This window comes from Copadichromis virginalis, linkage group LG11 (assembly GCF_057382275.1).
Source record: "Copadichromis virginalis isolate Kocher_CV1m ecotype Utaka linkage group LG11, C_Virginalis_male_GT1.1, whole genome shotgun sequence".
NCBI classification, from domain to species: Eukaryota; Metazoa; Chordata; class Actinopteri; order Cichliformes; family Cichlidae; genus Copadichromis; species Copadichromis virginalis.
In genome coordinates, this window is record NC_140628.1 from 26,794,098 (window position 1) to 26,819,297 (window position 25,200).

The 25,200-nt window shown below is 42.2% G+C and overlaps 1 protein-coding gene across 10 annotated transcripts in view; it reads left to right on the forward strand.

Moving 5' to 3' along the window:
- pou2f2b (POU class 2 homeobox 2b) overlaps nt 1-6,965 on the forward strand; it is a 73,282-nt gene extending 66,317 nt beyond the window's left edge. For 9 of the 10 annotated variants that reach the window (XM_085471726.1, XM_085471733.1, XM_085471727.1 and 6 more), the window contains 3 exons: nt 249-317; nt 660-733; nt 4,602-6,965. In XM_085471726.1, coding sequence (XP_085327852.1) covers nt 249-317; nt 660-733; nt 4,602-4,930 — 472 coding nt within the window. In that variant the 3' untranslated portion in view covers nt 4,931-6,965. The remainder of the gene's footprint in view (nt 1-248; nt 318-659; nt 734-4,601) is intronic. The other variant, XM_085471734.1, reaches the window with a different exon arrangement.
- Nucleotides 6,966-25,200: the final 18,235 nt, after the last annotated feature.

Below are 25,200 nucleotides of genomic sequence, written 5' to 3' on the forward strand. Positions count from 1 at the left end.
CAGCTGCAATTTGTAGTTAAATGCTTTTTACTGTACACACAAACACACAAACAGTGACTGAGCACATAAGCATTAACTGATATCCCAGCATGCCGCTGGATGCCACTGCTTCCCCTGTGCAGCAGTGCATGCTAACTCTGTGTGTGTGTGTGTGTGTGTGTGTGTGTGTGTGTGTGTGTGTGTGTGTGTGTGTGTGTGTGTGTGTGTGTGTGTGTGTGTGTGTGTGTGTGTGATTTTTGTGTTCACAGCTTATGGCGAATGGGTAAAAAGAATGGTGACGTGTCTAACTACATCACCGATTTTGCTGCAAACCTGAGGTGAATACGACTGAAGCACACACACACACACATTACACACTTTAGACAGTTCAGATGTGTTTCTTCATTATTTCATGTGAATTCTGTGTTAAGATGAATAATACTTCATTAGGTTGCTCTGTTTCTTTCTGCATTTCGAACCTCGTTTGCATTTGTGCAGCCAACAGTCAGCAAACTTCTGCTCTTTATACGTGCTGAGATGAATTTGCCTTCTGCCTGTCCTTGCCACTAAACCTGCTTTTTCCTCCCCTCCCTCACCTTTTCTCCTCTGCCTGTCTCTGTTTGTGTGTCTGCTTGCACATGTGTCGTGCTTGGTGCGTGTGCGCGCGCGTGTCACAACAGGAACACTGTGATGGGAGTTAACACAGGGATGAATCAAGCCCTCCTCGGTAACAATCCCCTGGCCACTATCCAAGGTGTGTGTGTGTGTGTGTGTGTGTGAGAGAGAGAGAGAGAGAGAGAGAGAGAGAGAGAGACATTGAAAGGAAAATAGGAGAGAGAATAACAAAAAAGAGGTACAAAGCCTGCCTTCAGCCCCTCTCATAAACAGAATATAATTAAAAGGTCAAAGCTGAGGTGGAGGTGAGGTGGTGTGCAGTATTATTTCATTTCTTGAGCAGTCTCAGGGTCAGAGAATACATAAAAAAAACCCATCTTCAGCAGAAAGGCGGTGCATCTTCCTCCTCTAAAACTGTTAGAGAAGTCGTCCTCTCAAACACACCTACACACATAAATGTTAAAACTCAAATGCACACTCTTCAGGACCCCTACATAAACCTTCCCACACTCAAGAACAAGACAAAAATAGCCACAAAAAAACTTTTGTGTCCCACAAGAGTGACCAGGGAAGAGTCCCAGCTAACGTCAGTTTAGCAGAGCTAGTTTTTAACCTCGCTTTGTGGGGTGACAGCGTGAAGGGGGAGGGAGCTGCAGTAAAAAGAGAAGTGTGAGGATGAGTAATACAGTTAATACATGGTGGGTGAATCAGGTCGCACACGCTGATTACCGACTGGAGACACGGATGAATGGGCAAACAAGTGTGTTCATCCACAGTTGAGAGAGCTGCAGAGAAGAGGAATAAACTTATTTGTCATACATTATCATCTACATGCATGAACCCATCCCATCAAGTGTCTGTGTGTAAGTGACGGTGGTGGTTTACGTTAATGTGTGGGCTTGTTTCTGTCTTCGTGCTGTCTCACGCATCCTTTTCATCTTTTTATCTAATCATCAAAAATATGTTGAGAGTTTGAGGGAAAACCTCAGAAGAAATCTTTTCGAGGCAGTCTGTTTGGGAAGTTCGTCATAAGTCATCTTTCAGTTTAGGTGAAGTTCTTTTTATATCGGTAATTCAAATAGCAGGCAGAGGACTTATGGATTGTTGTCAGAGTATCTAAAGTCAACAGGGGATTTTAATCTTAAAACATCACTGAAAACCAAACGTTATCACCGAAAAGCAAAAAAACCACCATAATTGTTCTTAACAGGCTGTAAATCAGTCAACACATAAGACATTCTCCACTTTAGAGCTGTCTGGTAGCCAAATACTTCTGTTAAAGTGCCCATATTATACTTTTAGTCTTCCTCTTTCCTTTAAAGGGGGCCTATTATGTTTATTTCCCCTTGCTTTTATTCTCGGACTCCACTTGAGTAGCTTTGCATAATTTACAGTTAAAAATAATCAGCATAAATGTACCTTATTTTGGGCCTCAGTGCAGCCCTACTGTTCACCCACCGTCTTGGAAAAAGCGGTTTTATTACCTCTCCCTTTAAGGCCACACATTTCTCTTGGAGCGTTTGCGGTAAACAACACAGAGCCAAGATAATATTAAATATAACTGCTTTCGATGATCATACAGAGCCAACGGTAGAAATAAACCTTCTTATCAATGTTCCAAATAAATATATTTCTAAAGGTGCTATTGGCATGAAATTCTCACCAGATGTCAGTAACAACCCATCCAGTCCACACATGCAAAACAAAAAACACAGATGTCCATAAGTTATGTGTAGTGATGGTAAATGACACAGGGTAACAGTATTACTGAAATGTATTTAATACTTTGTACAAAAGGCTTTATTGGCAATGACAGCCTAAAAACGCCTCATGTATGGAGAAACTAGCTGCGTGCGTTGCTCAGGTGTGATTTTGGCCCGTTCTTCCACACAAACAGTCTCTGAGCTTTAGTCATTTCATAGATTTTCAGTGGCTTTCAGATGATTGGTCTCCATGTTATTCAGCAAACCCTAAATGATCTTCAGCATGCTTTTTCTTCAGCAATGAAGTCCTGTGTGGCACCTGCTGATTCAAGGTCCTTGGCTCTTGGATAACTCTTCTGATAATTCTTTTCACTCCAAAAGATGCTCGCAGGTAGCTTGAGTAGATTAGAATTTCTTCTGTAATGCCATCACTATGTCTGCAACAATAAAGTTGCGAAGGGCTTGAAGGCGCTCATTAGTTTTACCCATCATGAGATGTTTATTGTACGAGATCTTTTTATAGGCCACCAGCTGGGACTAAACTAGATTACTTTCTAATTACAGATGGATTTTAGTTGGTTAGATGGGTTGTTAGTGACATCTGGTGATAATTTCATGTCAGCAGCACCTTTAGAAATGTATTTACATAGAACATTGACAGAATGTAGAATAGATAGATAGATCTAGCATATGAGACACGGTGACTTGATTTTACTTTCTCGCTCAGCTGCTTCTGCAACTCTAAAATGTTTCATATGCAGGGGCGAAGAACTGAACTTTTATTACTTACTCCATTACCTTTTTTGAAACCACAATAGAAGAAGATGGCAGTGAGACCTGCTATGATGTACAGAGACGGTGACACAAAAAAAACAGGAGGCAGAGCTGAAGATACTCAGATATTTATTGGGAGTGATGGAGATGTAGTCCGAGAGGCAAGGCTGAGATGGTTTGCAGAGGAGGGATAGTGAATATATTTGAAAAGGGATGTTGGAGATGGAGCTGCCAGGTAGGAGAAAAAAGGGAAGACCACAGAGAAGTATGAATGTAATGAAGGCGGAGATGCAGAGGGCTGGTGTGACAGAGGAGGATGCTAATGACAGGATGAGGTTGGGGCAGATGATCCACTGTGGCGACCCCTAATGGAAAGAAGAAGATGATGCTACAGCAATAGACAAATCACAATATAATTACTAACAGGGCTAATGCTACAGTCTTTCTGCTTCTCTTTTACTCTTTACTGCATAACTCTAGGAGAAGGCCGTATTTACAAATGTTTCTTTTCCCAAAGAACAAACATTAGAAGTTGTACAGGCAGTTAATGCTTCCATCGAAGCTGCAGGTTTTGCCACAGTGTCGTGAAATTAATACATTTGTTTGGCATCCAAGCCCAGCCTCAGGGGGTCACCTGCTAGTTCACTTCTCCTTGTCCTACTCCTACAATCCCAAGCACAGATAAATGGGAGAGTTGAGTCAGGAAGGGCTTCGGATCTGTGCCCGATCAACTAAGTGGGTCCCTCTGCTGTGGTGACCCACTGGGAATAAAGGAGCAATCAAAAAAGCATCCTTGGTTTTGCTGTATAGTACACAATCGACCGCAGATCTTTGGTTTTGTTTTTGTGTGAGGTCTATTAGACAGCTATGCTATTTATGTACGTAACCAACGCTGCTTCACTGTCGACAGAGCAGGGTGAAAATAGGCAGCATGAAATTATAAAAGCATGCAAACCTATTTCAGTAAATCCGCAAAATAAAATAAGCCTGCAGATGTGCGTAAAATGAGCACTTTAAAAAAAAAGTGTTCCTTATGCTAAACAGTCATAAACATGAGTGTAATTAAAATTCAGCTCTCTATCTTTGGCACAGTCTGTGCATGAAACAGCCAATCACAGATCTCCGATCAGCTAAACTGATGCAAACCTGATCCCCTAAGATTAGCTCGCTGAAGATATTTCACAATGTTCAATTTTTTTTAACAAGCTGTTACATCTCGCGCCAGTGTGTTGAAATGGGGACTGACATTAGGTTTTTTTGAAAAGAACAATTTCCCACTTTTTTCTAATACAGGGTGGGATCTGTGCTGCAGGAAGTCATTTAGTTCAGCAGTGGAAGGTGAAGAAGCCTGAGAGAAGGACCACTGTTACTAAACTAAAGATGATGAATCCCCAAAAGAAATAAGAAAAAAAGACAAATACTAAAAGCCAAAACTTAATATAGTATTGATTTTATATTCTGATATACTGTGAAAGTGTCCTCTGGCCACGGTGGGCAATTTTATTAACCTTTTTTCTCTCTCTGCCTCAGCCCTAGCAGCCAGTGGTGGCCACCTACCTCTTTCCACTCTTGAGGGTGGGAGCAAGGTGATGCTGGGGGCATCCGGGGGTCAAGGTGGGGGCATCCCCTCCTCCCTCTTCCTCAACCACCCCGCCCTCCTCCACATTGGCCAGAATCCCAACGCCGGACTGGTCAGCACCACCGTAGCCAAAGTCTCCCAGTCCTCGCCCTTCCCCTCGGCCAGCAGCATCAGCCCCACACCCTGCTCCCCCTCTCCCTGCTCCAGCCCCGCCTCTTCCTGCTCCTCCAGCGAAATGGCACACAGCCCGCCCTCTCTGGGCGGGGCCAAGATCGAGTGACCCCCTCCAAGGGCCAATCAGAGAGGAGGAGGAAGGAGGATACTATAACCTCGCCTTTCACACCAAAGCTATCTCTTTCTCTCTCTTGTGCTCTTCTTTCGTTATTTTTCTTTTCCTCAATGGCTCTCTCTCTCCTTCTCTCCCAGTCTTTCGATGCCAAAAATACACAGAATGAAAGAGGAGAGATGGAGGGAAAGAGGTGAAAGAGGGGAGAAGGGAGAGAAAGGAGAAGATTGAAACCAAAAATCTTTATCTATCCAAAAAAAACAAACAAAGATGGAAAGGAGGCAACGTGGGACCTTTTTGTCAAGAACACGTGATGTCGACACGGCACCTCTCCACGCTTTCTCTTTGAAGGAAAGCAAACCGATGACTCTTTAACAAAGAGATGGTAGAGGTGCTCGTCGAAGTGCATAAACCAAAAATGACAAAAGAAAAACTTTACTATATGACAAAGGAATGGCGCAAGGACAAAAAAAATGAAGAAGAGGAGGACTTTGCTTTCTTTTTTTTATTGTTGTTATTATTAATAAGAAAAGCTGCGGGTCTGAAGGAAGAGGAGTGGGGTGGATACGTTTAAACCAAAAATTTACCTGAGGAGGAGGCGGAGGAGGAATACACAATGACAAAAAACAAAAAAAATCCCAAAAAATCGACAACCATACCAAAATCACAAATACCAAAAACCAAAAATACGGAGAGAAAAGCTTTATTCAAAGGACGTGTAAATACTGAAGCTATCCAGGACCAGGACTCTACTGCTACTTTCACACAACATACATACACACGCACACATGCACACACACGCCCATCCATTCTGCATCGACTCATCATGTCTGCGTCTGCTCATGTGTTTCCTATAGGTTTGCATGTTGGATTACTTTGAATGATTTTCTAACATCTGCTGTGTAAAAGCTCATATACGATTGTATGATATGTTTCTCAGCCCTGCTCTATCTTCATGTGTGTTTAAGTCTCTTTACCTACCTCTGGTCGCAAGAGCATAGGATAGTTTGACTTTAACTTCATAGCAGGCCTGACATGTTTTACACTTTGAGAAGATTTTTTTCTTTTCTTTTTTTTTTTTTTTGTTAACTATTTATTAGTGCCATTATGAACGGTTTAGCTGGTATTTATTTTGTATGCTGTTGTAGTGTTAGCTTTGGAGTGTGAGTCATTGTCATCGTCATCTTCAGGGTTTCCGCCAGAACAGAGAACAAAAAGCTGTCGGGTCCAGCTGGGGATTTAAGGTGGCACTCGGTTAAAGGTGGCGCTCAATGGCTCCTCGCCCGCCGTCATGCACGGCCTACTGGCAGGACAGCAGGACTGTGTAGGTGCGGCTTTTGCTATTTCTGTGCCGATGGTGAGAAAACGGGAGAAAGGGAGGCACAGTGCGTTTCTCTCTCCTCTTAACATGAAGATAAAATAATGTAGGCTATACCAGCAGGAGAGCGCGGTTAACCTTGTTTACATAACCCCCCAAAAAAAGATCCCAGCCAACAGCTTTAGTCTTTAAATAAGTAAAGTAAAAACTTGCCCCTCAGTTTGGACCCAGAGATCCCGTGAGGGGCTTGCAATACGCTGACGGAAACCCTGATCTTGATCTTCATCGTGGACGTGTCTGTCTTCATGGCATCTTGTTTTTAATGTGAACCTTCTCTGCAGGAACATACGTTACAGTGATAATAAAACGCTCATCTCAGCCCTCACCAAGTGCCAATAGTTCAAAGATAAAGAGTTGGCACATTTCAAGGAGTGAATGAATTTTTTTATTTTATTTTTTCTCATCAAGACCTAAACATTTTCTGTTGTGCTTAATCAGACCCGTTCTTTGCTCGGTCTTAAAGATAACCCATTATCGGTGACTCCACGGCTTAAATGAACACGCCCTGCTAAACTTCACACTCTGAAAATGATGTTTGTAAAGAGTGGTGACCGTTTGGAAAGTATGAAATGGGGCTGTGATTGGAGATTTGCAGGAATCACCGTTTGAGATTGAAGGCTAAACAAGTCAATAAAGCCAAGTTTAGTCACAGCTGGCTCTCGTTCCTGCCTCGTCAATCAGCGTAGACGTCCTGACACCTGTATGTCTAGACATGTTTACTGATATTTGTCTGTTTCCATCATCACCCCATCAATCATTTCATTTTCCACCTCAGACTGCCATTAATTCTCAAATGGAAACCAAAGCATTTTTTCAAGGCTGGGCTTTTCTATAAGAGCCGCAGCCAAGACACATGAACACAATACAGAGACAGAGGTGGAGATGAGGGGGGCGGGGGGAGCTGAGAACAGGAGGGTAACACTGGAAGAAGCCCCCACTCCCCTCTGCTGTAATCCCCTCCACCCGGCCCGTCCAAGAAACCCAACTCGGGAAGGGGGGGTTTCTTTATTTATACGGGACTGATCCTTTACTACAACAAAGAAGGGTATGCTGGGACACGCTGTAGTGAGCAGGGAGCAGGTGTCACATGTTTTTTGTTGTTTTTGCTTTTTTTTTTTTTTTTTTTAAAGAGGATACCAAAAATAAACCCAAACCAAATAAAAACCAAACAAACCCAAAACCCAAGGAGCGACAGAAGCAAACCAAAAAGAACCCAAACCAAATGTGGCTGGAGGGAGGAGGACGGGAGGAGGACACGGTGCAGGAGATGAAACAAACGAAGCATCGCTGTGTGTCTGTCTGTAAGCGTCAGGGCTGCAGTGCCAGCCTGTCTGAAACTGTGTAGCATGGATGGAGGCGACTTAGAGGAGCAACAGACGGCTCCTCCCCTCCTCTGCCCCCCCCCCTCTCCAGCTCAGCTCTCTGGTCCTGGATGGAGCTAAACGCAAATGACCTCACTGAACTGAAATCTTATTTAAAAGGAAAAAAAAATCTGTTTTTATTTTTCTGTTGGTTGGTTCCGATTGTTTTATCTTTGCTGTGTCTCTTGATGCCGTTTTATGTACTGTACTTTAGTGCTTATTATTACTTATTTGGGATAACGTACTCGCTTACTTACTACAAGAGCTATTTTTTTTGTAGTCGTGCTAGAGATTTTTATCAGGTGGTTGGAAAAAAATACTGTGAAAATTTAGCTTCCAGATTTTTATTAGATAAAGAAACGGACTGTCTCGGCAGAAAAAAAAACTGAAGACGAACACAATAAGCCAAAAACGAAAAGAGTTGAATAGCAAACCTTAAAAAAAATTAAAAAATGCCAAACCAAATGAACCAAACCAAAAACACAAAGTGGGCAGGGACAGATACCGCCTTTTCTGCACAAGGGTGGAGAAATGTGTTGGTCTCAGTTAGTCTGAGTGTGATTTTCTGTATTTAAGCGGTGAGAAAAATAAAAGGTTAGCAGTGATCTCTTGTCACTAATCCCGAAACCCAAAGACAGCAGCGTGAAACGCGCTCACAGATACAGAACAACACACACAGCGAAGGCCTCGGTTAAAGTGATGTGTTGCAAGTTGGACGCAAACGTATCCAAAGAATATTTGGTTTGATGCGCACCGGAAAAAGACAGTCGACACACGAGAATCGTTTCACAAACCAAGCTTTAGATGTGGGGAGAAGGGGCGTGGTCGCACCTTAAAGGTGAATCCTTTCCTCCACGTTGACTCTTAGACGGAATGTACCTGTTAGTGCTTCTATAGATTTTGTAGAAAAAAAAGATCTATGTTCTACTGCTTACTTATCGCTAATGTATTAAAAAGAAAAAATGCTTACAAAAAAGACTTTGAGAAAAAAAAAGATCCTTAAAAAACATTGATGATAATAACTTGATTTTAGACCAAAAATTTAAACTATCTCTCTTTGGATTTTTCTTTCTCCTTGTTAATCATGATTTAGACTTTTGATTGTACTATTTATTCAGGGTAGAGTTGGTTTGTTTGCTTGTCTTTATCTTTGCTATTTATTTGGTAATTTATTCCTATAGTTGTTTTTTCATTTTCCTATTTTGGGGATGTATTTGTCATGTTTTTCTTTTCAACACCCTTCTGAGGTTCTTTCTTCTGTCTTCAAACCAAATAATACCAGAAATGCAAACGCAGGTTCTGTTAGGGGGGGTTATATGAAGATATTCCCTTCCTTTCCTCATCGAGACGACTTTCCTCTTAAAGGGGAAGGGAAGCACGCAGCGGTGAGAGGTAGCACTGTGCGGACCGACGCTTCATGATTTGCAGGGGCGCAGGTTTTGTGGACGTACTTTGTGTCTGGGTGTAATTAAAAGAAAAAGTCGGTCTAAAATCCAGCGTCGGTGCAGGGAAAGGATAAATATGATTTGTAGCATGAAGTGTTCTTTGAGGCACAATGCTGCCTCTGTTCTCTATCTTTTCTCCACAGGGAGAACACACAAAGCTTTACAGCTACACAACCAAAAACACAAAAGAAGAAGATCAACTAGGGCCAAGGCTTCGCTGTTTTTTACATGATAGAGAGGAAAGAAGGAGGCAAAGGAGAAAGAGGGTGATTTTGAATTCCCAGCTGTAAATTGCCTTCTAACGTCTCACTTTGTCTCCGTTTCTGTTTTTTCTTTCCGTTTCCACTTTTTGTGTAAGGTGCTTTTGCCTTCTTTTTAAATTTCCTCCATCCACTGTAGGATGTAAAAGAGAGATAGTTCATCATATACCTCATATTCTTTGATGATAAACCAAATAGATGAATGCTTTAAATCGCGGGGCTCCAGTGGGTATTGGGGTATGGGGACGTGTGGACTGTGTGCTTGTACTGACTGGAAGCGGCACGGTGAGGTCAAAGGTCATTATTCTTTATGGACAAAACGTTTGGGAACAATTTGGGAGGGGACCAAATCCTTGGATGGATTGTAGTTTTGGTGCAGTTTAGGGTTAAAAGGCCCCACTGGTTTACGCTCCAGTCTACACTCACACACACACACACACACACACACACACACACACACACACACACACACACATGCCTTGTCCCCCTGAAAACCACCCCCGCTGTCTGTGTTGAGCTTTGAACACAGCCCTCTCCTCACATCCTACCCTCACTGCTGCCTCCCTGTCAAACATGCACTATGGGCTTAAAGCTGCTCTTCTGACATCAAATCTGGATCTGTTATAGACTTTATAAAGCTTCCAGGTTTGTGCCTCGGAGCAACTTTAGCCCTCTTTCGCCTTTGGGTCTTTATTGCCCAATCTGATCAGTCCACGTGCATCAGGAGGCGCCGTAGGGCAGGTAGCCACGGGGACGGCTGAACCCGAGCTTGCTAGGTGACGCATCCAAACACGTTTCACAACTCTGTGTGTGTACGTGTGTGTTTATGTGTATGTGTGTTGAGAAAGTGGAAGTTGGAGGGAGAGATGTACACATGATCAAAACATCTGGATTCTTCCTGAGAGTTCAGATGTTTCATCTTTTTTTCCCTACTCTCTGTCTCTCTCGAACCTCGGGGTTTGAGGGACCGGGTGCAAAGTGCAGGTCTCTGTGGCAGGGATACCCCCTTAGCGAATGATACCAAAGTCAATGCCCTGCCATGTGACCCAGCGCGATGTTCACGCTCCCAAAAATCCTGACGTTGCAATAACTGTCGGGCATTCTCCTCCATAAAATCTTTACAGAAGTTGTTCTTTGTTTTTAAACACAGTTGCACACTGGAGGGATGAAATGTTCGCTTTCTTGCAGAATGTTAGATAAGGTTACAGTAGCATATAAAGCCAATGCGGCCATGGTGATGCCAAAGATTGTCTTGTAAAGTTCAGCTGTGAAGCCTCAAGTTTCATATTTTGGTTGTCGCCTTCTTTTAATCAAAAACAAGCCGTCACATTGGCAGAAATGGAAACTGAGGGTGGCTGCATCCTCGGATAGTAGCAACTGTCAGTCACACTAAATCCTCTTGACTTATTTCTTGCAAATGGAAGAGTCTCCTCCTGCTGGCCATTAGAAAGAATGCAGGTCTAAGGCACTCCCCCCCCCCCTCCCCCTCCCTTCTGGCTTGACTTTTCAGACCCATCTTTATATACAGTCTTTAACATTTTAACCACTGAGCTTAAGAGGTGTGGGTTGGTGTTTTGTTTTTTTTAACCTGTGGATTGTAGAGGTGTTGAACTGAATCTTTTCTCAGTCACGCATCCCACAGTGGAGACTAGAAGTGCTGTTGTCAGATCAGCCTTTGTACACGGTAGATCAAACTGGCTAAAAAAAGCCACACATGAACAGGTTTAGATTTTGCACCAACCTGAAAATAGCTGATTGAATTTAATGCAAATGTTAACGCTTCTGCTCTCTGCTGGATGTACCAAAGTGCATTTAAACTGTAGTGCTTCACTTAGAGTGAAGCTTTGATGACTGACTGCCAATGCAGTGAGCCAGCATGTGACTGAGGGTAAAGTTGAGAGGATGGTGGTTTATGTCGGTGTGACTTTTCTGTTCATGTTTCTCAACACCAGCTCTCCTTGTGGATGTTAGGAAGGAACCTTGTTGCACGCACCCGTAAAGTATTACTAAGGCTCCCTATAGCACCATGAGTTATTACATCCTGGAACTTAGAAGAAAGTGAATGCTGCTTCCTTTCTTTATGCTACACCAGTCTACCGACAACCCTGGACTGTAGCTTCAGATCTACCCTACAGTCACGATCATCTTATCTAACAATCAGCAAGAAAGCGAATGAGCCCATTTCCCATCTAAAACGTCTGACTATTCTTTCAAAATGTGAGAAAGTAGTCAAATTTTGTCGCTGCGCACGAAGCCATGAGAGATGTAACTGCTGAAGAGTGAGAGACACAGCAAGATGAGCAAAAGAAAGCTCGTCTTCCTCTGCCCACTCTCATCCACACAGACACGCTCTTCCGCTCCTTCATCCATCCCTTCTCTCTCTCCCTCTTCCACAATACAGCTTTAATCCAAAGGTTCTCCTGCAACACAGCAAAGCAAGTCAGATGTTAAAGAATAAAACCAAAGAGCTCTAACTTGACCTTCTCTTCTACACAAAGCTTCTCCGCTCCATCCTTCACCTCTCTCTCCCTCGATCTCCATCCCACCCTTTCTGTCGTCTCCCCTCTGAATCCTTATGTCACCTAGCGAGCCGGTCTGAAGCATTAACCTCAGCTATCCAAAGGGATATAATAATAATGATAATAATTAAGATGATGATGATGATGATGATGATGATGATGATGATGATGATGAAATGTATATTTTTAAGTATTTGTCATTGGAAAAAGAATCTTAAGCTTCTCATAATTATGATGATCACGGTGATGACGACGATGATGACGATGATAATGAAGTTTCTCTTGGTATCTTTGTAGCTGTTCTGATCCTTCTTAAGTTTGTGTCCTTTCTGCTTGTGCTGCCAGAGTACTGCTTTAACTACCATCACCTCCCTCCCTCCCTCTGCACCCACCTACCCCTGCTTTTCATTTGCTTCACCCCGATGTTTGGTCCTAACATCTACCTGTATGACCTTTACCCCTGGATGTTTGTCTACACCTGTGTGTGCGTGTGTGTGTGCAAAAGAGAGAGCGGGAGAAAGAGCGAGCTGTAAAACTCTGACGAGGGGAAGTTTGAGATTTTTTTTGCTGGAAGCGGTCGGTGGGCCGACCTAGTCTGTTGAATCTACCTGTGGGTGTGTCTGTGTGTTTGTCTGTGTGTGTATGTGTGTGACTGGGTGGGATTTGGGTCGTTGGAAAGTGGGATGGGTGTGGCAGACAAAAAGATTGTTCTTTGGAGAATAACGAACTCCAACACATGACCTGTTATGTCAACTGTAACGTGCTGTTTGCCAACTTCCCAGTACATGTAGCTTTAATTCCCCCTGCCACAATAGTCCGTGTGTGTGTCTGAGTGTGTGTGTGTTACTGCGGGTAGGGCTGCGTGACTGTCACTCCTCCCCCTTTTGTGTCTTCCATCCTGTGAGCAGCCCCCCTCCCCTTCTGTCTGCCCCCCTTTATTCTCCCTTGTGGTAGCAAGTTAGCCTTTTACTGTATTTATCTTGAAAACCAAAAAAAAAGGAAGAAAAATAACTGCTTGTTCATTGTACAGTGTTGTTCATTTTAAGTCATTTTTGTAACTGAAAGTGTTTCATTTATCCAAATAAAACAGGAGACAAAAACTGTACAGACGATCCCCGGCTGCCTCTCGTCTGTTCTTCTTTCTGTGTTGAACCACAGGTTTCACTTGGTTTGGTGAAACCTCATCACCGAAACAGGAACTGTACCTCAGCTTGTCATGCTGGGATTTATCCAGAGGAGGGCACTGTTAGATTTGATATCTCTCCTAACAGGGGCCCGTTTACCATCCTCAGCTGATGAGCTGACCTCCTCCAGTATGGAGGACAACATGTGCCAAACATAAAATCAGTGAATACTTTAAATAGCTGCATGAATTAATCAGTTTTCCTAACCATAAAGTGACCATGTTAAGTCACTTATGTGACAGTTCCAGATTTTGAAACTGAAAAATGTTTCTTGCCATGTGTTTTTCTGCTGTTTCTACAGCTTTTCATGTTTTTAGCTATAAAAGGCTCTGGGGTATTGTCGTCACCATGGCAGCGCAAACACGCAAATTTGTGAATGTGATAACACGTAAGAATTTGGTGCATCTGCTAAAAGTCTTGGACAAGTTCAAATCGCAGTGACCTTGACCTCAAGGTCAGAGGTCAAGTTTTCTGAAAACCTTGTGAATGCAAAAGCTCAAGAATGAGGTAACGTAGGATTTTGAACTTGATACCAAACGTTTATCTACTAGGAGTGCTGAGGGGCAGCACTTTGAATGCCACCGCTATTCTTATTGCAGGAATTGGCTCACTCATATGGCATGGACTAGAATGTTATCCGATCTTAAACAAAGATTGACAGCAGGGGTTCAAACAGAGAGTCATTTCCTCCTAAACTGTAAACCATTCAGTGAACTAAGTAATGCTTACTTTAACCAATCACGCACTGTATTTCCATATTTCAACGAGCTAAACAACATTTGATCATTAAAAAGTCACACACGTCCTTTCTCTTCCTACTTCCACAATACAATTAAGTTATATTTCAAGTCAAACCACTCAATAAACAGCTCTGTAAACAGCTATACATCATAAACACACACACAGAGCTGTTTATTGATTTGGGCTGAAATTTTATTTTGTTTTATTGTTCTTTTATTCCTTTATAAAGTATATTTTGGGTTGGAGCATGGACCAGAGAGTGTAGAGAGCCAGCTTCACCTGACAGTTTTACTCATTATTCGTGGCTATAAAGTCATCAGGTTAGAAATAAACATCAGGACCGCAGTTTAATTTTTTACAAAGCTTTATGTTAATTTTCATTTATCCTTTGAGTTATTAACCAAAGCTAAACTATAGCGTGTTTTACCATCGCATTTACTAAAAAATTATATGGCAACAAATCACAACAACAGTTGCCTCAAAACACTTGAGGCGCTATCTGTAACTTTTTTCACTTTTAGGTCATTGCTGCAATAACAAATGCAACACACTGGATGGTTAGTGCTTCTCACTTAGTGAATCCATCACTTTTCCTTATCTTGCATTATACACGGATGAATATTTTTATGTTGATAAATAACACATTTGATGGCTGTAGAAACTAGTGCAACAGAGAATCCAGGCTCCATCCTGTCTTATATCAACGCTGAAGGCTGGTGGTGGTGGTGTATTACATGCCACGGTCCAGAGGAGTCAACATCCATGTTTTCCAAAAAGAATTCCAGATTTCCATTGTTATAACTGCATAAAAGTTTGCCGGGTTTAAATGCAGTGGGTCCAAAGACTGCGGGCATCCAGTATTGATTGGATGCAGCCTTGTCCCTATCACACAGAGATTTTTCCAGATTCTCAGAATCTCTTGATGATATATACTCTAGATGAGATATTAAATGTCTTTACGATTTTACACTGACTAACATTATTCTGAACTTGTTCCATAATTTGTAGAAGTTTCTACAGATTAGTGAACTTCTGAAAAACTCTCTACGATGCCCACGATACTGCTCTTTTCCTAGTGGATGTGCTGATGGAGGACATGCAGAGGGTTGCTGTGACAGAGGTGGATGTAGAGATGAGGTGAGATGGAGCAGAGTGTCCACTGTGACGACCTCTAAAGGGAGCAGCCAAAGTAAGAGGAAGAAGAAGAAAAAGATGCAAAATGTTCCAAAAGGGTGAACAAGGGTGATGACATTTTCAACTTTTTTTTTTACCCCATCACAGATTTTTTTGAGACATGTTGCTGCCATCAAGTTCAAAATAATCTTTTTTAAAAATAACATTTTAAACATTTGATTTATTGTTATGTTTTTCTGCATTTTATTGTGACTAAATTAATACATGAAATACGAGGCAGCAAAGTGGTGGTTAGCAGTGTTGCATCACAGCAAGAAGGTCCTGAGTTCATTTCCACCATCAGGCTGGGGTCTTTCTGTGTAGAGTTTGCATGTTCTCCCTGTGTTTGCATGGGTTCATTCCGGGTACTCCGCGCTCTCCAACAGTTCAGAGACATGCAGTTAGTGGGGATAAGTTAACTGGAAACTCTAAATTGCCTACAGGTGTGAATGTGGGTGCGAATAGTGGTCTCTGTCCCTATGTGTTAGCCCTGCGTCAGACTGGTAACCTGTCCAGGGTGTACCCTGCCTCTCGCCCCCTAAGACAGCTGGGACCCTAAAAAAATATAAGCAGTAGAGAATGGATGAATGGATGAAATATGGGTTCATGAGATTTGAAAAAGAGGTATTCTGTTGTTCTGTACTTTTGGAATAGTTGTATCACGAGCGACCGATATAGGATTTTTAAGACCGATACCATAAACAGATTTCACTCAGATTTGTTCTGTGTATTTATTTATGATTCCCCTTTAATAATATAAGAATATATAACAATTCAGTTTAAAAGCAATCTTGCTTTACTGGCGCAAGTCATGGATTACTCATTTACACTGTGCTCAGATCTGCTGTTACTGCATTAAGTCGCGCTCCTGGGTAAATCGGAAGTCAGAAATTCCGAGTTCCCAGTCAGAAATTTTTTGTGGCGCATCCCCTCAACTTGGATTTACTGCTAGGGAAGTGGAAACAGACAAACGTACCCAGAGTTAGCCACTGTGTGTAAATAGCAGTAAAGATTTTAATCTGTACTGCCACTATTGTGTATTTGTGACTAACTAATCCATTTGCATATAGAGCAGGCTCTATCTGTGAATGTGCTATTAAAGTGCAAGAAAAGAAGTATAATGCTGTATTGCTAGTGATAGGCTCTACCTTGCTAAGAACTAAAACAAAATCCAGTTTTCCTCACTTTTCCTGGAATGCGTTAACTCGGGAGTGACGGCATCCGATTTCCGAGGTATCTGGAATGTGTCATAAGTGGGAAGTTGTAGATGTTCATTTGGTGGGCAAGCTATGCACCATCAACCTCTACAACATAGTTTATTTTTGTGAGTTTTCAACTATCAGCCGTTATAAATACAAACACCGATATTGGCAAATCGCTAATATCAGTGATATCTCAGCACCCACGATACATCGTTCAGGCTCTACTACCTACTGTGTTGTGGATGTCAGGAGTACATGCTACAAGTTAGAGAGAATAAATCTATCAAAGTTGCAAGTTAAAGCTTCAATTTACATTGGACACATTGTTCTATTATCCATATTTTTCATGCTGTAGATAATTAGTATTTTCAGTACTGAGCCATATGCTGATTATTTTAACATCCATCACATGCTTGGGGGGGAAGAGCCATCACAATTTACCACAGGTGATTCCTTTTTCCAGCTTGAACCAGCATGCTATCAATCAGCTGATGAATAAATTGATTAATTGTAGCAGATCTAAACCATATTAGTTACACATGAAAAAAGTGGGTCAAAACAACCCACCGCCTTGAGTAAAACCGATAAAAATAAAAAACATCCTCGGCACACCGGCTCAAACTGGATCTATTTAATGTGAGACGAGCTCATGTAGGCGAGGGCTGCAGACTCTCATCATGTGTCCCCACACCCTGAAGATAAGTTCTCACCCAGCACACTGGGAGGTGGGGAGGAGACAAGAAGTCACGTCATCCTCATCTCTCCCTCCATTTATTTTCTCTCAGCTGCGTCAGGGGGCAGCTGCTAAATGACAAACAGCACTGCATACATTTGGCCTTCCCCGATCTTGTTTCCTCATCCAGAAGTGCATGTGTTTGTCTCCTCGTCTGACTCTTTTGGTGTTTCTTTCCTCGTTCAGCTCTTCCTCCTCCTCATCATTCCTCTCCCTCTCTTGTTAACTCCTCTCCTTGAGTCTGTCTCCCTCTTCCTCTCTCCTGCTCTCCCCTGCTGTGTGGCACAGTAGGTGGATGATTAGGTAGGATGCTGGAGTGTGTAAGTGTGACAGCTTTCAGACACCCACCTCCGAGTTGAGTCACGGACGGCGGTGGTGAGCATGTGATCCTATCACCAGGGTGACTCGGGTAGATCTGTGTTGCTGTGTTGTCGCTTCGATACGTAATGTTTGTTCTGCTCCAAAATGTCGACTTCTTAGAGGTAGCTGAGAAATCGTATTTATATATCTAAAGAACATGAACTTTGTTTCTGATCGTTCATTGCAAATGCAGTTTTCAAAGGCTGAGTTTTCTGTTCCACTGTATATTTGAGGTTGTTTCATTTAAAAGCTGTTTCTAACCCAATCACAATATGCCTATAAGCATTAAGAACCCATTTATATAGACTTAGATCCATTAGTCTTTGGATGATGACACAATGTTTACAGTTTTTGTCACTGTATGTCATCAGAGGGGATTTTAAATCAAACAATAAAGATGTTATTGTAGTGCAGACATTCAGCTTTAATTCAAGGGGTTCAACAATTTTTATACTTAGTGTCTCCACTTTTAGAGACTCAAAAGTTAACTGTACAGCTGACTGGGAGTTTCAGGTCAGGCTAGTTTGTTATTTCGTGATAAATTAAGCAGACAAACGATCTGGAGTTGATTCCAAGTGTTCAAGTTGAAGGATGTTTGCACTAAAACTCTCAATATATGTCCAACGATGTGGATGCAAGTGAAGGAGGCCATCATTAAGCTGAAAAAGCCAAATAAACCTCCCAGAGAAATAGAAAAATCTTTAAAAATGGTCAAATCAATGCTCCAGCCAGCTCAGACACTTGTGACCCTGTTCAAACCTACACTCATATAACACACAGAGCTGCATACAGAGTCAGGTAAAAGCCCCAAATGTCTTACATTAACAGTATAACAGTAATATTTTAAAAAAATTCCCTGGGAGGACTGGGAGCTTGAGGGTTCTGCACAGTATCTTTGCTCTTCCTAGGACTGCGCTCTTCTGGACAGAGATCTCAGGTGTTGTTCCTGGAATCTGCTGGAGCCACTCGAATAGCTTGGGGGTCACTACACTGAGTGCTCCGATCACCACTGAGACCAGTGTTACCTTCAACCTCCACATCTTGAGCTCTTCTCTCAGCCCTTGATACTTGTCCAGCCTCTTGTGTTCCTTCTTCCTCATGCTGCTAACACTCGGTATCGCTACAGCTGTCACTATGGCTGTCTTCCTCTGCTTGTCCACCACGACTATGTCCAGTTGGTTAGCCATCAACATGTGTGGTAGGTTAACTAGCTGTAGATGTGAATTTGAGCATGATCTGTTGTCCATCTCTCTGTGTTAGTCTCTCATACGAGGCAGGCTCCCAGCCCTCTGCGGCGGGATAAGTGGTTAAGGAAATTGATGGATTTGCTCCTCTGGAACATTTCCACTTCCCTGAGCACACGTGGAAATTCAGAGGTGGGGAGGGCGCAAGCACGTCCACCAAGAAAGAACAGAGCAAGCATCAACATCAACAGATATGTTGGAACAAAACAGCATGAATGGAAGCGCTGGGCTGGAAGTCGCTTGCAAAGTGGAGGAAACCCACTTGCATGATGGGGAAAATGTAGAAAAAGAGAGAGAGCGGGAAGAGGATAGATGAAGAAAGTTAGTTAATCGGGAAATGCAGTGGATTAGCAAAGCAGAAGTGAGGAAGTCCACATGACATACATGTGCAGGTATGGCAGGGCAGTGGACTTTTTAAAAAGATTGTTTAACACAGTCCTGGAGAGTAAGAGGATGCCCGAGGACTGGAGAGGAAGTGTACTGGTACTGATTTTCAAGAACAAGGGTGATGTGCAAAACTGTAGCAACTACAAGAAGATCAAATTCAAATACCATGAAGCTATGGGAAAAATTGTTCAAGATAGGTTGAGAAGAAAGTTGACGATCAGTGAGCAGCACTGATTTCATGTCCAGAAAGAGCGCTACAAATGTAGTGTTTGCTTTGAGAGTGTTAATGGAGAAGTTAAGAGAAGGTCAGAAGGAGTTTCACTTTGTCTTTGTGGATCTAGAGAAAGCACATGATAGGATGCTGCGAGAGAAACTGTGGTACGGCATGAGGAAGTCAGGAGCATGTGAGGGTGTTGCAGGACATGCACGAGGACAGCGAGACAGTGCAGTAGGAGTGGCAGATGTATTCAAGGTGGGGGTGGGATTACATGAGGGGTTGCCTCTGATTCTCTTCTTTATAGCAGTGGATAATGGAGAGGCTGACAGACGAGGTCAAACAGGAGTTTCTGTGAACTATGACGTCTGCAAATGATATTGTGATCTGTAGTAAGAGTAAGGAGCAGGTGGAAGAGATCCTGGAGAGGTGGAGGTATGCGCTGGAGACGGGAGAAGAGCGGTTTGGAGATAAAGTCAGAAAGGCAAGGCTGAGATGGTTTGGACATGTGCAGAGGAGGGATAGTGGATTCACTGGAAAAAGGGATGCTGAACATGAAGCTGCCAGGCAGGAGGAAAAGAGGAAGACCACAGAGAAGATTCATGGATGTGGTGAAGGAGGACATGCAGAAGGGTGGTGTGACAGAGGAGGATGTTAGAGATGGTGAGAGATGGAGGCAGATAATCTTTCTGTCGTGATCTTTAAAGGAAGCAGCCAAAAAAAAAGACACATTGCTTATTTTGTTATAATATGAATAACCACAGCTCAGTCTGGAAATAGTACTGGATTTACTGCCGAGCTTAAACCACACGTTTACTTCTTTTAGGTAAACTCTGCTTGTGTGTTAGCTTCTAATGCAAAATAAGATCACTGCTTTTCTCAGATCAAATATTGTTGCTATGTAACAGCTCAGAATCAAAATGTCACGACATCTCTTGATAGTTATCATATCAGGGAGCAAATTATATCGCTGTGGCACTGATAGGGATCATAACTTTCCTCGTGCCACACTAAATGTTTGACATCATCTGCAAAACGACGCCCGTAAAAGTCGCTCTTCATGACTGTAAAACCGCACGGTGGCATGTAACCGGAGAGCCACATATCTGGTTAGGTGAGGAGTCGGTTAACACAGTTGTAATTCCACTGGGTTTGGAAGAATCCCAGTAAAGGTGAAACTGGCTACAAATAAGGCCTCAGTGGTACGCGAAGACAGAATGCCAGCTGTCAGTTTAACCAGGAACGCTGCCAGAGTGTGTGTGTGTGTGTGTGTGTGTGTGTGTGTGTGTGTGTGTGTGTGTGTGTGTGTGTGTCGGTGGGTGCCAGTGAGAGGCAGTGCCAGCGATGAAGTGCCACTAAACAGATCTGGTTTCCCTCCCTGAGGAGCAGTGCGTACGTGTGTGTTGCGTGTGTGTGTATAAGTTACAGTGTTTTGTGTGGCAGCCACAGCTACTCTCAGGTTGACCTCCTGCTCTCTACTAAAGCCCCACAGAGAAAAAATATTGGTTTATTTAACCCAAACTGTGGCTCATGTGCTAAACTTATCCTCTAGAAATTGTTAAAGGTAGCAGCAATACTTCAGTTCATTCTCACATTTGTGGAAAGGGAAAGTTCCCAGTGAGGATCCCAGTGCTGCAAGAACTGTGTCTGGACCAGACATTTTTCCCCTTTTGTTGTCATTTTTCTTAACATATTGTTGTTTTAAAGCAAAGAAAAATGCACTCGAGGACAGTCGTGGAGCTTTTTCCCATTCTCTGGTGCTGCTGCAGCGTTTCTCTAAACCATAGCTCTAATAAATATGTGTCTGTCTGCTTCGAGTGGGAAAGACAAGGACAGTGTCACTGTTTTTAGTTCTTTGACAAAGTTTTTACTTTGTGTTGCTTACTTCTGCGAGAACCACGGGCTGCTTCGCCTTAACCAAAGAAATATTTCAGCTCTTAATTCTTCCACAGAAATCTCTTTAAAAGCATAAAATGAGTCAATTTTCTTCCATTCATCTAACAGACTTATTTGAACAGTTTACAGACATACTTGGCCTTGTCTTGTCAGCACCATTGTTATTCAATCACTCAAAGGTGTACATGTAGAAAGTGTTTAAGACAGGCGTTACTTCCCAAAGCTTCATGGTGGATGAACTCAAAACATCTTGCTTCTTTGCTTTCTTCCTGTCGTCTTTTCAGTTCACTGAAGTGTTTATAATGTATTTCTTCATGGTAAATCTGCAACCAAGATATAATCAGGATTATATAAATATGCCACAGTTAGCAGTGGATATGTTGTATGACTCTGCTCTCTAATCCTCCTCCTCTTATCTCTCCTGTCATTCCCTCTGCTTTCACCTTGTCAATAAAATACTGAAAGCCTGAATGAAAGCAGGATGCCGGCACTCCATGGAAATTAACATCAGAGTGCTCTGGGAGAGATAAGGACGTGACAGCCATTTAGTGCCTTCTTCATTCCTTCATCATTGCACTTTTACGAGCATTTGAACAAACAAACACATAAACTCCCTATAAGCTAATAGTGGGAACAACATGAGGGCCAAACGCCCCCTGATTGACACGTCACCCAGGGCTCCCGGTGCCCTGAGAATCCCTCTCACCTCCTCACAGCCTTACAGATGATGGCTTTTATTTTGTTCACTCGCTTCACTCCACAATATTCATACCGGTCTGTTCAAACGAAATCAATAAGCTGTTCTGACAGCCCCATCTGCTTAGAAAGACGATAAGAAAAAAAAAAAAAAAACACGAAAAAGAAGCCTGCCAGTGGGCCTTGTGTTTCGATTTTTTTCTTTCTTTTTTGATTATTTGCTCAAAGGTGAAGCGAACCTTCACAGCCAGACAGGAAATACTGACTCATTTGTGGCTGTTCTGAATATTCCTGTGACAATGTTGGTGAAAAGGTTCAGGGGTACCATAGCATACCAGTTTTGATCTGTTATATGTATTCATCATATACTAGAGGATTACAGCTACAATCCTAAAACCAGTCTTTGCAACCAGGGGTCAGAGCACCAGGATCCCCACCCTCTAGCCACCACTCGATCCACAACTGGCATGGAACTTAACCTCCAAGAATAAGCACCTTAAACTCCACGGCTATGGCTCAGCTGAAGTGGAGGAGTTTAAGTATCTTAGGGTCAGAGCAGGAGAATGGCAGACAGATTGGTTGTATGAATGCTTTACTGGCATGTTGTGATTAACAGAGCTGAATCTGAAAGCTAAGCTGTCATTTACAGGTCGATCTATGCTTCCACCCTCAGCTACATTCATGAGCTCTGGATAGTGACTCTAAAGAGCTCTCCTTTAGAGATAGGCTGAGGAGTTCACTCATTCTCAAAAGGAGGCATTGAAGGAGCTTTGGGTATTTTCAACCAGGAGAAGTCCACAAGGTAGATCCAGGACATGCTGAAGAGATTATATCTCTATATATCTCTCAGCTGGCTTGGGAACGCTTTGATACACTGCTTTTGATTACACTGCTTTTGATTACACTGCTTTTGATTACACTGCTAACCCTGCTACTTGTACCCAGATAAGAAAACAGACGGATGGATGGATGATTACAGCCTGCAGAGCTTTTAGATACAAGTTAAAGGTACATTAATAAAAATAAATTCAAGATCAGTGAAACAATAAAAACAAGACCAACCTAAGCCTAAATCTCCAGTTAGGCCCAAATCATCATACTGGCTCGAATACTTTTCTACTTAGCTCTTATGTCCTCATATGGAACCTATCCCTAACCTATCGTGGATGTGTCATGTTCTGTGCATCCACAGATAGATCTACTTAGAAATTGCAAGAAATTGTGTAAGAAGTCCTTATTGTCTGTAAATGTCAAATAGTACATTTTAATAAAGTTATATGTATGAACTTTATCAGACTTTTCACATATTGTTACTGTTTACAGGTGTCTCTGCCACAGTACCAATCAATCATGCTTAACATGTAAGCACCCTTTGAGCTAAATGCGAACAACATGCTGATATTTAACAGACCTGTAGTATCAACATGTCACAGTGCTAACATTTGTTAATTACTCAAGGTTTAAACACAATGTACAGCTGAAGCAAATAGGAACAGCATTGCAGTTTGTTACTCCAGAAACAAAGGTCATGTACAAATAGACAAATCTGGAAAAATCAGCAACCAGCAGGTTTTTATGTTATCGTGTGAAAAGCACCCACGTACAGGACACAGAGGCCGATTTAAATAAGTGAATAATGAGCCTTTATTCAGCTCACAAAGTCCAGAGTTTACAATAATACACAAACCAGGAGTCGAAGCAAGTAAAGGTACAGTAAGATCTGGACAAAAGGAAAGACAAAGCCTTATACACACACAACAGGACACAGGACAGAAGACAGGCAATTAACGGCAGGTGAAAACACGCAGGGAGGTGTGGTCGCTTGTTTCTCACACCGAATTTATATATTTTTATTCATTTATTTTTGCTGTCGTCAAGTAAAAAAATCTTTTTTTTAAATGATCATGTATGCATGCAAAACATTGGTTCATGACCAAAAGGTCAACTACTTACATAGTTTTCAACTGTACAAAGTTTCCCTTCAGAGAGTCTAAATCAGGCCTTACTGACACAATTCAAAATTGTGAGATTATTTTCATTTACGTATGGCAAAAACATTACATTTTCAGTCAAGAATTCAACAAGCTTCTATATGGAGCAGTCATATAGGAGGGAAAAGTTAGGAAGTAAAACTAGAACTAGACACAACAGGAAACTAGCCTACAAAGTAAAACAGGAAGTAACTCAAAGAAAAAACACTAACATGTAAAGGGTAGCCATAAACGAGTAGTCAGTGACAAGGATACGCGGATGACACATTAAGGAGTAGGAGTCAAGAAGAAGGACTAACAATATAATAACTGTAAAGTCACAAGACACAGAAGGATGAGAAAAAAACTAGAACAGAAATAAAGGAACGAAAATTAAAAAAAAAAAACACAAGAAGAACTGAAGCTCAGGAAAACTAGAGTTATAATAAAATCACAACAATAATCGAAAATTCACAATAATAATTTTAAAAAATGTAAAAGGGCACAAAATATATGTGTGGGCTTGACAATTTACAGTTCATCCTCTGGGATATTTGTTAAACTCTGATGGCAAACCATGTAGTGTTTGTGTTTTTTTAACAAAGCACGACTTTAAAAAACAGTACAGCAAAACTGACGTTGAGCAAATGACAAACGAGGCAGCTATGACAATGAATAATGCTTCACATCAGCACTCGATACACCTGGGTTACTTGATATGACCTAGCGTAACCAGCCAGCCAAAAAAGGTTAATTGCATGAAGCTAATATAACAAGGTAGGCAATGTGAAAGACGGGTACAACAACTTCAAAGACTGCTTATAAAAGTTTACATTTATTGTCATCTTTCTAAGCAAATGGAGTTATCTAAGGTCTTTTCTATCCACTAAAGAAGGCCACGTGAACCAGCTGGTGGAAACCTTGGACAAAGCTAGTGAGATGACCCTGAGTTCAGACTTTTTATTAAACATCTAACAAAATATGTCATGTTCTGTTGTCTCTATTCTTGAATGAGCTGTACTGGGGGAAAAAGGAGGGGAAAAAAAAGACACCGCACACAGACCTCAGCAGCAGGCAGGGCAAAGATAATTAGCTGAGGGCTTACATGATGTAAAAACATGAACCGTCAATAGCACGCGCGGGTCAGAAAAAATGAATCAGCGCCACTGTATAACAGCAGCTCCCACACTGTGAATGAGCCCACAGCGCGGCACCTCCACAAAAGGACCTACAGTACAGCGACGCAAAAACAATCACACACACACACAAAGGCCCGCACGTATGTGGAGAAATCCGACAAAGCAAAGGATGATGGTGATTATGACACATAGCTATGCCACCCACAGTGGTGCCTGTGCGAGGGCAGAGCACATCAAACTGAGCAAGTGTAACACATGCTCTGTGTCAGTCCTCCTCCCCTGCACTGGCATGTAATGTATGACACATAGCTGAACCACCTACAGGCCTGCTGTCTCCATGCCCAGCTGATGATGATGGTGAT